Here is a 14,331-nt window from a genome sequence, read left to right on the forward strand (position 1 = left end):
CATAATAAGTAAAAGGAATTATTTCAAAATGCAGTTGTGTCCAAATTGTATTTACACCCTGCATTCTTTCATACGGATAAGAAAAGAAATGGAGGGAAAAGTCTTGGTCTTTCCTACAATTGTTCATACTTCCTGTCATCCTACTAAGGACTACAGAGTTATTTCCTATGCTGATGTTACATCTGCATACCTCAGGTTCTGTATGTATACCATCAGTTGCAAAAGGACACTGATTAGATTCACAGTCTGCAGCTTTCTCGACATTAAATCCATAGGATAATTTGGAAACATACTACGTGTAATCATGGATTGGATTTCTCCTCTTGTTCTTTCATTTCCAGCAGGTGGTGCCACTTTTGCACACAACAGATACAATAACCAACCAGCTGTCAGTTTCGTTATGTGTTCCGACAACAGCCATGTGCCCTTCAACAAAGGCATATGAACACCATTTATTTATTTATTTATTTATCAACTTGGTCAGCGCCTTAACATTTGAGTAGAAATAATGTTTGATTATGTTTTTGCATTTAAGCAAATAAGAATAAAACAAAGAATTAAACTAACTGTGAGTGAGCTCATCCTAGTTACTGATGTCATAATTGAGGACACAAATATACTGGTGCAGATAAAGACAGGATTCATACAGCTGGGAATGTGACTGTGGTCATCTCCATTTCTCCTTATTTCTCATATGGAAACCAGCAGCCACTCCCCTGGGTGAGTTCAGGACACAATTAAGACAGGACTGGGTGTGGAGTAGCTACATTTAACTCTTTGCCTAAGCATGTCATCTGGCCTGCTGCAGGGCACTTTCATGGCACCTCAGGCTGCCTGAGGTATGGGTGTGTGTGTGTGTGTGTCTTGCTGGAGGCAGCTGAGTAAGGAAAAAATTCCACTGTGACATTAATTAAAAAGTGGTCATGAGACTTCCTGGTGTCTGACTTATAGTTTTAAATCAGCGTTTAGGCAGGAATCTCTCCTGAGTGCAGATTCATTGTTTCAAGCCTGCCCGAATGTCCTGATGGACTGAAGGAACCACTGTGCTCATCTTTTGGCAAGCTCATTAAAAGAAGAGGATTCTCTCATGAGAAAGCTTGTAAGCATGCTACGGCAAGCCTGTCTCCCAAGCTATAGACAGAGCATGCTGTGCCCTTCTGCTCCAAAATATGTTCACAACAATATCGGACACCTCCATATCATCAGTTGTTACAGCAGTTTATAGGAGGTTATATATTACATTCTACTCTGGATACAGTTTAACATCCATGATAAATATCAGCCCTTATCTTTGCCACTTACAAGGAGTAGGCTATTCAGTGTCATGAGCCAGTGGAAAGTGTGCAAAGTTGTATGTTGTCTACTTCTGCTGAACTCTCACTGCCTATGCCTATGGAAAACTGAGTCAATGAGAGAGAGAGAGAGAGAGAGAGAGAGAGAGAGAGAGAGAGAGAGAGAGAGAGAGAGAGATGGGTTTTTTTGACAAAATTGCCATAATAGTTCTAAAAGATATTCAAGTTTTTTCTTTAAATATGAATAAGCTGACACCAAAAGATGTTCTTTAAACATTTTCAGCATATTCCTGTTAGCTGCTTAGAGGTTTTAAAACTGCTTCTTTTATGTTACTCACTCCTTGTGTTCAGAACTATCTTGTGCTCTCTCTTGTGGCTCCAAAGTCACAATTCGAATGACCAAAAATGCCATCTGATCTGGAATGCTTGGTAAATCATTATTTCAAATACCTTCTAAAAAGAGCCAGTGCACGGTTGATGAGGCTTACATTCTCTGATATATATATTAATTTCAAAAGACTATGGCTATAGGTTATCCTTGACATAATAAAATGTCTGCTAACATAACTTGTTTTAAGAGTTATAATTGTTTCATAAAAACAATCCATAATGCGTTATACCAAATTAACTGATCATTTTGCGCAAATTGTGCGCGCTGAAGTGCTACGTAAAACTGCATTTCCTACAATGCACCGCGAGTACTGATGCGACTAACGTTTGTCAAAGAGGAAAAAAAAAACTACCAAGTGTTCAGGAAAGGCGAGGGGGTTCACGGGATCTTCAGCGCTTTAGGCGGAACAAACTGCTAACGCTACCTTTCTGGCTGTCAAAAATAGTCCACGCTGAACCTTGGAAGAATGGTTGTTTTTTGACCCCACAAGCCAAACTTTCAATTATGTAGAAGGCGTTTGCTAGACTTTACTCACCTCGAGGAGCACTTATCACATCACTTACTGTATAGATGTTAAGCATGTTTGTGTGTTAGTGTTTGCGGTCGGAGGGCAGCCTTTCAAAACAGTGCCAATGCCGAGGAATGGATACCGAGTACGGCAAAGGTGGAAACATGGTCGCGAATGATGAGCTGTTAGACAAAAGCGGCGGCGGCGGCGGCAGCAGCAGCGCGGCAGTGACGGCGCTTCATCAGTGCGAACTTCTCCAGAACATCATCGACATCTCCATCTGTAGTCTGCGAGGGCTCCGGACGAAGTGCGCCGCATCTAACGACCTTACCCAACAGGAGATACGCACATTAGAGGTAATGTCATGAAAACAGTGACACGTTTGGGCCAGTTAATGAGTGCTATGTTGTGACTCTTGCGCTTGCACTAACACTACAGATAGTCAGTCTACTGTTCATCTGCAGTACTAGAGAGCGACAGACTTGTGTTTATCCACATATATGGATTTATTGATTTTTAATTAATTAATTATTTTTGTAATTGTACTGATGAACCACAGGGGTAATGACATTTGCCAGTGAGGTTTCACCCATAAGGGTTTCCCTATTTGGCTGTATCAAGTGGGCTTTACACTTTCTATTAATGTTCCAGTGATGTAGGAAAGAAGTTCCCTCTGGCATGCCTCTTACTTCCTGATTTCTGTGGTCAGTCTGATTATTTTATCTATCCACCTGTCCAGCACATTGTTAAAGGTTATTTGGGTACTTCCTTCTTTACATGCAAACTGACATGTTAACTGTAATAACTGGAATAGTGTACCATTATTTTTGTGAAGTCTAGCTGAGGTTCCAGTGTGACCCTGTGTTCAGAAGTTGAAAGTGCCATAAAGGGTTGTTTTTACTCAAGGAATTTTTTTTGTTGTAGTTTCTAATAGAGCTTATTGGTTTTAATTATGAGAATTGGTTTGTTATAAGCGAACCATGGTATGTTGTTTAATGCCTATGTTTTTTTTCTTCTGTATACCATTTCAAATGAGAAAAGCCAATATCAGGTGAGACTGTGTTGTATTTCTGAAGAGACAGGGGTTAGTCGCAATACCGTCTAGACACCCCCTCCTCCCAAAAGTGAAATTAGTCATATTGTTCAGGTCCTCAACATGGTGTATTTGAAGGCAATACATATGTGATTACACTTTCTCCTTTAGTTTACATGTCTTCTTTCTGTTACTAAGCAAAGAAATGAAATCTGCCTGGTGCTGCAGGGTCAATGATTCTCTGATCTATGTATTTTTAAAAGATGAAATGGAAAATGGATGACACATAACTACACTGGAGCTTTATTGCTCTGATTGTTATTATTATTATTATTATCATTATTAATATTATTATTATTGTTGTTGCTGCTGCTGTTATCATTTTAGGGAAGAGAGATAAAAGAATGGCTTTGTTGTGAGGAGATAGCATATACGTGGTGATTCATAAGGTATGGATGACCCAGGAAGAAGACTCCCTGAGTGTCCTGCCTCACTAGTGCTCATCCTGGCACCTTTTCTAGGTGTCCTATCTCTAAGCAGCCACAAAATGTTCCAAGTCCACCTTGGCAAACCCACAGGCCTACAGATGCCGTTGTCACAGTGACTTGCTTTTCACACGTGTTTTTCCACACTCCCTGGAGTGGAATATATTCTCATGACTCTTTTTGCTGCTCTCTTGACTGAGGCCTGTGATGTTAAAGAACTCACTCTTCAAGTGGTTTTCTGTCACAGTCACTTTCAAAAACCAGGGCTTGCAGGGACATGGCTAAATGGTGATCATGCTAGTTATTCTGCGCCTCTGTTTCCCATTTGTCTTGCTTGGTTTGCAGACTGGCAGGCTGTGGCGGATGCTGTTTTCTTGAGATGGACTTAATTCATGTACGAACAAAATGACAGGGTGCTTGGCAAGTGCAATCCTCCTTGCAAGTTCTCAGGCCACTGGAAAGATCATAGAGCTGCTTTTGCTATATTTAGCGCCCCCCCCCCCCCCCCCCCCCCAAATTTCAGAGTTAGCTATTAAATGCGAACAGAATGAAAACCAACGATGAGTAAACATCAGGAAAGATGGTTGGGAGAGCTGTAAATAATGAGAGAGTACAGGAAAAGTCTCAGTAAATGTAACAGTACAGGCACATCCCAGACCCCTCGTCTAATCCACTGGAAGAGACAGAGTGTCTGTCTGTGCCTTGAGAAACACAGGCAGTGGGAAGCACAGATCTTTTTCACTCTCTTTTCTAGCCTGTGCCCTCAGCGATTGTGACAGATCCCGAAATTCTGCCTATTGCATTTTCATGGGTGTTGGAACAGTATGGCTGGATGTGCGACGTCATCTAATCATCTGCAGTTGCGCAATGTGTGTTGATGCCTATTACTAGTATGATGAGTGATGGTGAATGAGTCAGTAGGGACAGTGTGGTTTGTGTCATCTGTTTTGCATTGGTATAACACGCAATGCAATTAGCCATGGGTGTGAAATTGTTCAGCCTAGTTTTGATCCTGTCTTTGGTTCTGGTAATGTTGTCTCCAGAATAACTGGATTAGCTGGGTTTAATACGTTTAGTGCAAGTATACACTTGTCAGTGGGAGTATACATTTGCCAGTGAGTATACACATTTGGTGCCAATGTACACTTATCGGTGCAAGTATACACCTATCAGCGTATTCATTTTTAGGGTGGGATCACTTTGCTATGAGGGTTCATTTCTTTTTAGCAACTTTATCCTATAGCACACAACATGGCTGCATTGCTGTTTGGAAGGTATGGTACTCCTGATACAGCATCGCCGTTTACTCATTCATTCCACTGCTGGGTTCTAGATTAGGCCCAAAGCTCGAAAACAGTGCACACGTCATAAAGATCAAAATCATATCTGTCTAGTGGCATGATTTTAATGTGTTGTTTGTAGTGTTGTCCTGGGTCCTTGGTGTCTGTGTATGTGAAAGTATTTGTGAAGACTGAACTGCAGTAGCTGTAGTTTTATCTGTTGTATCACTGCATCTCTGATCACACTGAAGTAACTTGAATGTCAGTATGGCACTGGATACTGGAGCTTCACCCCCATCTGTGATGTGCTCTGTGTCAGATTTCTAATCTCTCTATTTTTAGTGCTGGCCTTGCAGTCTGTGCCTGATATCTTCTGAAAAGCCTGGCTTGTGTGATAATCTCACCTGCTTCTGACCTTAACACTCTGTGTGCTGTCTAATCAGTGAACTAACCACACTGTCCTAATGACACTCACATGCATATCATTTCATGTTGGTAATAATTGGCATGCCTAGCTTTTACAGTTACAGGACAGTTAAACCTCAGGTTGAAGAGAGAGAGCAGACTAAAACCTTTTGGAAGAAAAGATGGATTTTTTTTACTCACATGAACCTTTGAAGTCACACGCTAGGCTGTCTCTCGGGTATCTAGAGACACACGCTTCAAAATTCATGTGTTCATGAAGGATCAACAGATCTACTTGAATTAGGTGACTGATGTATAGATATGTATCCTGTTGATGTGTAGATATGGATCCTGTTAAAGGATCTCTTGAAGTATATTAAGGCAGAACTATTAATGGAGCACTTCTTTCCATTTCCATCCTCAGTGCTCAGCTCTGGTTATTAGCTTTCACATTTCTGATTTCAAGAACATACTATTGTAATAGAAAATATTAGTCAGAAGGATTTCAGTTTAGTAAACTATATGCTATCTAAATATTAACTAATCGTCCATGTAACTGGCATGACTATTAGTATTTCATAAACAGAAAGTGCTTGTCTGAAAATAGAAGGTGTCTTAAGTTTAAACACCCTTTCATGTTTGGCCTGTTATTGTATACTTGAGTAAATTTAGATCACCTTGAAGGTCAAGATAGGAATCAGCTTTGTCCTTAGGAATCTGCAACAGTGTCTTTTTGGGGACTCTCATTAGAACATAAAACACAAAGCAAAGACCTTGGCATTTACATTTTGATCAAGGATTGTTCAAAATATGGAGAAAGTACAAGAACTCCTAAATGATCAAGAGCAAACATTTCAGTACTACAAATAAAAGCAAAGGTTCTAAAAAGATGTCCAAAGAATTCCAATGTCCTGATGAGCACACATTGATAAAACAGTGGAAAATCTCTATTTCTGTGGAAATTAAGCCAAGATCAGGTAGACAAAGAACAATTTCAATGCCAGGAAATTGTGAGATGCAAAGCAAAACAGGCAGGCTTTACTGAAAGATACTGGAGTTGCAGTTTCAACATGTACAATAAGAAGGTGATGTGCAGCAAAAAGACTGCTTTTCCAGGTACAGTCTAAGCTAACAAACAGCATAACCCACAGATTTCTGACATAAAGTTACTTGGCTTGATGAGACAAAAGTCTTTACTTTTATTTTCTTGACTAGAAATGCTGATGGAAGTCAACAAGGTGCGTGAAGAGAAGCGTACCATCCCTACTGTGAAACATGGAGGTTGATCTCTGCTCTTTCGCACTCTGCTGGCACACAGGAAATTTAGGTCAAGATTGAAGACAAGATGAACATCTGAAAAATCTTGGAGGGAAATATGTATGCATCATCTCGGAAGCTGTGCATGGGGTACACTTTTTGGCAGGACGCTGATCTGAGGCAGAAGAGGAAAGTTCACCCTTACATCACTGAGCAGTAGTGTTTGTGGCGTAGAAGTGTGGAGGGTCATAAGTGTAGTGTTAAACAGGTAACCATAGAACTTACAGGACCTGGAAACTATTTGTCAGAAAAGTGGGCAGCTTTATCACTGACACAAATCCAGGGACTTGTACACTGCTATTGCAAAAGGATGCCAGAAGTGACAGACGCTCAGTTGGGGGACACAATATCAAGAAGTGAGGGTGTGTAAACTTTTGAACAAGCTCAATTTTGCATTTAAAGTTATTTTTTGTTAAATGTCAGGTTGTTGTTATGGTATCCAGGTCAGGGTAGTATTCATCTTAGGAAAATGTTTTTGGTATGATGACTTTTCAGAAATGATCATCTTCTAGATTCTGAGTGTGTACTCTCTGAGCAGAAGAGCTACTATATTCCTGTTCTTCTGTCAATTTTAACATCTTGAACATGACACACATTGCTCAGCTGCGAAAAGGAGTCAGCTGCTGAACTTGTAAATCCTGTTTACCTGTGCCTGCCTACCAGACCTACTAGTTTTAGTCAAGACCCTTTTACCTGTAGGTGTAGAACATTTCACGGCTGGGTTTGTCAAAAGGAGGTCTTAGAGGGACGGGACTGCTGTAATCACTGTTGTATGCTGCTCTTCACGCAGAACCAGTTATGGCTGCAAATATTTAAAAGCACTTCATTGTGGATCTCATTCCAGCTGTGCCACACACTGCCATGTTTCTGATTACAAATATCCCCCATTAAGAGTGGATCTGGAGGGGTGGATTGAGTCGTCATTATAGCTGTAAATAAGGATAAGCTTTGGTTTTTAAGGGCTGTATGCCAGTTGTTCAGTTGAGTGAGTGCTTGAATGCGGAGTAGTGTTGAATATATATTTACACCGTCTCTATGGGAGAAGAGTGAACCAAGACTCTGGAGACCAATCATGTACAGCAGAGCATGGCCTCTAAACCAACTGTTTGTTAGCATCAGGAAATCCCCATGCGGTTTCTCTACAAATCTCCCCCCGCCAATTCTTGTTTCTGTTTCTTTCCTTTACCAGCATCTTCGTTCCTTTTGTTGTCTTCTTTCTGCTTTTGACGGCTCTTTTCCGCAGATGCTTGTTTAGAGGCGAAATTAGTGCTTAGCAGAGGACTAAACCGTTAAATTGTGGAAGTGTGAGATTTTACTCAATTATCTGAAAATTATGAGGTATGATGAGACTTTCTTGTTCCCTAGCTAACCTTCAGACCTGTTCCACTACAGAACGTGAAACATTTCCATATTTCTCCTATCAATAAAGTCCATTTCCGAGGTCCAGCCCAATACCTCTCACATATTTGCTATTTTCCATGATGTTATCCTAGCATGGGTATAAACAATGGAAATGGGTTCCTTGTAGTCTGGAGCACGTTGTACAGCTACCTTACTCTGCCACGTAGTAACATGAGACACCCTTGTCTAAAGTTACTCTCATCAGCTATTACAACTACAATGTTTCTCTCCTGCTTTTAAATCTTTCTACATCTCAGATGATCTTCAGGCTGGCCATTTTCCTGAAGTGGGCAGATTTCTTGTGTTCGTGTTTGTTTTTCTTCGACGGTTCTTTGCTGTTACCCCCTTGGCGATGCATGGGGTACATAGAGAACAACTAGTTGCACTAGTTGAAGTTACACTTCTATCGAGTATCCTCTTAACGGTTGGATGTTGTATACCTTACGCTGTGAGCTCACTTCTGTCCTAATTGCCTCACAGTTGATCACCTGGGAGCCATTATAATAAGGTGAATGCAAATGTCTGCTACGCTCTATTTGCTCAGGTAGCCTCCCTTGCTCTGCCAGGGCGCTGTGGTAACAGACACCGTTAGCAGCTCGGCCTCTTACCTTTGCCTCCGCCCTGATTAATCGGACGCCTCCTTTTGCGCTCGTGTGATGAGGCTGCTGCTCTTGCAGGTCCAGAGGGGCTGGCTTTGTTGCCTACACCCACTCCCCATCCCCCGGGACATTGTTGAATGTGATTTTGAATTAAGTTGGTGCTGGAGAGGTGTAATTGAGAGGGTTGACAGAGAGAGAGGGAGAGAGAGAGAGAGAGAGAGACGGTCACTGAACACAGCGCGCAGACCCATTGCAAACCAGCACCCGGGAGTGGCAGCTGAGGCTGAGCAGCGTGTTGGAGGGGCCCAGAGCACGCTCGTGACCTGTCCACACATCAGCTGCTACTCCCAAGTTCCTAAAACTTTAATGGCGCTCCTCTGGTCTCCTCTTGTGAAATGAACGTTCCAAATCAAGGAGCTGCCATTGTGAGCTCGAAGATGAGACATGAACTATAATCTGGAACTGTGGCTTGCTGGGTTAACTGATGCAAAATTGGTGTGTGTGTGTGTGTGGGGTGTGGGGTGTAATGCTTTCATACAACATAGTTGCTTTTCAGAGACTTTCTTTGTGAGATTTTACTGTTATGAAATGTATTTCTATGCTGAAAAATTAGGAGACCAAAGCTAACGCTGTCTAAAAGGTATGGTGTATTGCCACCACTGAATAATGTAGCAGTTCCAAACCTTTTGCTAGCACTCTAGTTCTGAGAGTGTAGCAAAGTGGGTCAATGGATTCAATGGAAATAATTATTATGCTTCAGAAATCTACTCATGAAGTCTTTCAAGTTTTACATGTAAAATAAATGGTCCTTCATTCACACTGGAGTAAGGCTAATTTAGCCGGCAGCTGCATCGTCTGCGTTGTCTTGGCGACTGTAGAGTGAATGTGCGGAGAGCAGGTGGGCTGTACTGGCTGTGGTTCTCTCTGTGGCGTGATGTCATGGAGGCCTGGTCCTGCCTGCTGCCCCGCTGTTCCAGCCACTGGGTTGTCATGGCTACAGAGCAGAAACCCCCATGAGGAAGACAGACCAGACTCCTCCACTATAATAACAGCTGGCTATTTATAGAGAGCTTTGTGTCCTGGTACGAGGGCTCCTAAATCAAGCGGAACGCAGAGACTAGCCACAACAAAATTGTCGCATAATTGTTTTCAGGAAAGGATAGCCCAGGGCTGTTTGTGATTTTGCCCACAAGAAACAAGGGTTGACTGGAATTGGAAGTGTCCACTGTCATATATCCTACAGTAATTCTGAAAGTATTATAGAAAATAATCCGTTAGGCGTTGCATTCATTATGGAAAAAGCACAAGAATGAATATGACGCCCTCCTAACTTAATTTGTAGCCCACTTAAATTCCTAATTGGTCTACTGTTGTGTCACCCTGGACTGCATCCTACTAATCACTGCTCTTTGACTCTCCTGATTCAAAAGATTGGGCACCCCTGCTAAAAGCCTCTTGAGGATAATGCAATAATGGTGCCCACCTTAGAAAACAGTGTTTACTGAAACCTTTCTTTCATTTCTGCCAAGCTTCCATTATTTCAGTCCCCCTCACCAATCATGCTGCAGGACTGCCAATCCAAAGACAGCGCAGACTATAGAACTTGTGAAACTGGCTCTGGGTATCGGGCCTGTGCACCTGGGTGACTCTGCTTGGCCATGTAGCAGCTGCCTGGTCTGAGCAGCTGGGGCCAACACCAGCACTGCACTGTAAAGACATGTGGAGCTCTTTACATGGCCAACTCCAGCGCTGCACTGTAAAGACATGTGGAGCTCTTTACATGGCCAACTCCAGCGCTGCACTGTAAAGACATGTGGAGCTCTTTACATGGCCAACTCCAGCGCTGCACTGTAAAAACATGTGGAGTTCTTTACATGGCCAACTCCAGCGCTGCACTGTAAAAACACAGTCTTCAGCCAGTTGAGCTCTTTAACATGGCCGATGATTGGCTTTCCTTCACATTAATGTTACGCATATTGTACAATATACTGGAATCTGTTGTTCCTTTAAACAACCCAGTATAGACTGTTCTTGCATAAGCTAATTTTTGCACCAATGTCAGTTTCTCTCTCTCTCTTCACCCAGTAGCAGCAGGTTTTACCTACCTTTTTGCAGTAAAGTCATCAGTGGGGGATTTCCTCATCTCTGAGGCTCTCTTCACAGACTTTGTGTATACTGCTAATTTGCATACACAGGAGTGGGGACAGAAACCTACACTTTAATATCGGCTGCATCCACACATTCATATCATGCCAACATCTCTGTCTTTTCTAGTATGTCTTTCTTAACATGAACTTGATTGTCATTTCAAAACAGTATTATCTTTGTTTTTGTTTTACATTAGAGGTTGATATTTGCTGGCTTTCTATTTGAGCTTCTGCCATTTTAGTCCTCACTCTTGGGCTGATGGGTGTAATTATATTGGCAGTTGCTTATCTTAAAATCTGAACTGCTGATGTTTGAGTGAATGCATCAGTTCTTGTAACTGGGTTTCTGATTGGGTAGTAAACCAATTTTGCTCCAAGTAGTTTAATCTATTCCAATACATTTAGCAGAAATTTCAAAACTATACAATTAATTGTGCTATGACACAGAAGCACTTTGGATGGGATGCTTCCATACTGTCTGCTATAAGAATTGCATCCATATTGGTCATAGTGGTCTGATTAAAATGACTAACTAAAGCTGTAAAAAACAAGAGGAACTTAACTGAAATTTATTTGAAATCGCCGAGTATTTTCATAAACCCATAGAGGAGGGGGGAAAAAAATTCAGCTCTGCCTACTGAGTTTTGGTTTGTGGTTTGTGTGCGTCTGCCTCCTACAGGTGAAACTGGTGAAGTACATCAGCACGCAGCTGCAGTACAAGCAGAGTGTTCCAGTGTGTGAGCGAACTCTGGCCCTTGACTCATACCCACACCTAGTAGACTGGCTCCATACCATCAACTTCCGGCCTGAGCTTATAGAGGTACCGCATGGCTGTGGCTGTGTGTTATCTGCATGCCTGTATGTATGTCTTTGTTTTTGTTGCATGTAGGGTGAACTTATGTTCATATTATTATCTTTATTCTAATTTACTACCATCTGTCTGTTAAGTGCTTAGTTGGTGCTAAGTAGTGTCAAACATTAGATAGAAATAGTTTGTAGGCTTTGTGAGTTCTGAGATCTAACTATCATTGGTTTGAAAACCATTGTAATCAAAAAATTTAATTTTGTTATTTTGTATAGAAAGAAAAAGATTTTCAATTCTATTTCTACCTTGGGACAGCAATGAATTTTTTCCTGCCTTTTTCTAAGCTAAAGTGGAAGTCTGTATTCACATGGCCTCTTGAACTCTCTAAATGCCTCATGGTAGAGAGAGAGAGAGAGAGAGAGAGAGAGAGATGGGGTGTGCAGGCAGAGTGTTGCTGCTCGCTCCTGGTTGCATTCCAGGCTCTTGTGGGCTCTGACAGCCCATCTGTCCCCTATTGCCAGAATGTGCTGAGTCAGCCTCTCTATCCCACTCACGTCAGTCTCTCTATTTATACCCCCTAGTCCCCTGCCCCCTTGCTGCGCGCACACAACACAAGCACACACACATGCGCTCAACCAACTGCTTAGAACAAGATTCCACTCTTTTAGGTGAGGAGCACAGAGAGAAGGATCATGAATGATAGAGCCACAGTGGGGAAGTGGGAAGGTGGTTTCCTCAGAAGGAGCAATCCGAAGGTGCCATGCATGTCATTACCTGTGCGTGCCTGCATTTGGCACCCTAATGTAGGGCAGCTGGCTGTTTGTGTGTGCGTGTTTATTTTTTATGCTTCCTTAGAGTGCATGTCATTTTTCTGTAGCCGTTTGCTTAATGGTGCACGTTCTCTCTACGTTCCTTGTCGGTTAGTCGCCGTCCTTTTTTTAAGATCAGCAAAAGCTTTTCATTTCCCCAGGACTCCGTGCTGCATGAATCAAAGGGCAGGAATGCACGTGTGTTGCTCGAGCCCCGGCTGGGGCCCGACACGCTGCCGCAGAGAGCAGCTGGCTTTCCCAGACCGCTCTGAGCAGGATGAGCACCGGCAGGGCCAAAGCCCAAAGCGGGCTGCGATGCTGTTTTCCCAGGAAGCACAAAGGAATGTCCCTCCGGGAAGACAAGATCAGGCTGGCCCTCTAAAGAGGAATTTGTCTGATTGGATAGTTTAGGGAAATGCGCTTTATGTGTGTTTGTGGGGTGGGGTGGGGTGGGGGGTATTGGTGCAAACTTTGTGAAAGCGTGTGTGTGTGTGTGTGTGTGTGTGTGTGTTATTTATATATTGGAGTAAACTCAAAGACAAATCACCTTCACCCATAGATCTGGTATACTATCACACTTTTTTCCCCAGTGATTCTGTTTCCATCATGCGAATTTACTCACAACAGTAGAGGGCAGGGTGAATTTCACACCCAGATTGTGCTGTTTAAACAGGTATAGTTTTGTGCAAGTCATTACTGCAGAACTCAATGATGCAGTTTGGCCCAGGTAGCTATAGCAAGGCCCTGTATACTGCATGTTACACCACATTATTCTGCGAAATGAAAAGCAGTTCTGACAACAAAGCCGCTTGGATTCCCATTTGACTATGTGAAAGCTCTCGTTTACCATGACTCATCAGTTTGCTACTTGGATTTCCCATTGCTTGGTTGTAGTTCGGCTTTTGATGCTGAATAGGGCCAATACCATTTGGCACCGCGCAAATAACAGTTCTTTGCAAACAATTCTCCTGCGCTCTCTCAATCTGAAATCAAGGGCTGGAGTAAACTGTTAATAGCGTTCACCCGACGCAGCTATGTCCCGAGCCGGATCCGTTTAGTGCACACATCCTGTGGATCTGCAGGAGGAAAGGCCCTTGGAGAAGACGAGAGGTGCACAGTGACAAAGTCTCCCCTAAAGCAGTGTTTCCTGAGCTCGAGCCTTCTCCCTGGGTAACTCTTGTTCGTTGCACAGCAACGCTTGGGCCAAGGGCTAACAGGAAGCTAAGTTACGCCCCTCTCACTACACACACACACACACACACACACACACACACACACACACACACACACACACACACACATACTACATCTTCTCACATCTTAACCCATTCCTTTTAATTAGAGTCACCGAACATGTTAATGCAAATGTAAAGCAGGTGGTCACCAGAGGCTTGTAAATGTGAAAAGTGCTCCTCCTGCGCTTCTCCTGACCAATTAACATGTTAGCAGAAAGAGAGTGAGAGAGCTTGTGGAGTGAATGAGTGACTGAGAAAAAGAGAAAGGGAGTGAGAGAAGAGAGACAGAGGAGACACAGAGAGGAAGAGGAATGGAGAGAGAGAGAAGGCAGACAGACGGGGCGAGTCAGAAAGGGGAGGGGAAGACGTTTGGGATTGGGAGGTGAGGGAACAAGGCAGCCGCTCTCACACTGGGAATAACTTCTGACGGGAGGCAAAGATTCGGCGTCTCTGGGATATGATCTTTGAGGACGGATTACTTCAGAACAGCCTTTTTTAATGGTATGACATTCCTACAGCCAATGCTCTTTGCTACTTGATGCCGTATTTAAACTGCACTTGGGACTCTCGTGGTTATTTTCTGCTGTATGTGGTGGTTTCCTGCCTGTGTGTCTCACTGGTCTC

The 14,331-nt window shown here is 42.8% G+C and overlaps 1 protein-coding gene across 6 annotated transcripts in view; it reads left to right on the forward strand.

Annotated features, from left to right (window-relative positions):
• The first annotated feature begins 2,031 nt into the window (after nt 1-2,031).
• Nucleotides 2,032-14,331, forward strand: part of ksr1b (kinase suppressor of ras 1b) — a 27,222-nt gene continuing 14,922 nt past the window's right edge. For 2 of the 6 annotated variants that reach the window (XM_035533913.1, XM_035533912.1), the window contains exon 1: nt 14,090-14,208. Coding sequence is in view for 4 of the 6 variants with exons in the window: in XM_035533912.1 (XP_035389805.1) it covers nt 14,206-14,208 (3 nt within the window). In the remaining 2 variants the exon portion in view is untranslated. The other 4 variants (XM_027021487.2, XM_027021488.2, XM_027021491.2 and 1 more) reach the window with 4 other exon arrangements.

This window comes from Electrophorus electricus, chromosome 15, assembly GCF_013358815.1.
Source record: "Electrophorus electricus isolate fEleEle1 chromosome 15, fEleEle1.pri, whole genome shotgun sequence".
NCBI lineage: Eukaryota > Metazoa > Chordata > Actinopteri > Gymnotiformes > Gymnotidae > Electrophorus > Electrophorus electricus.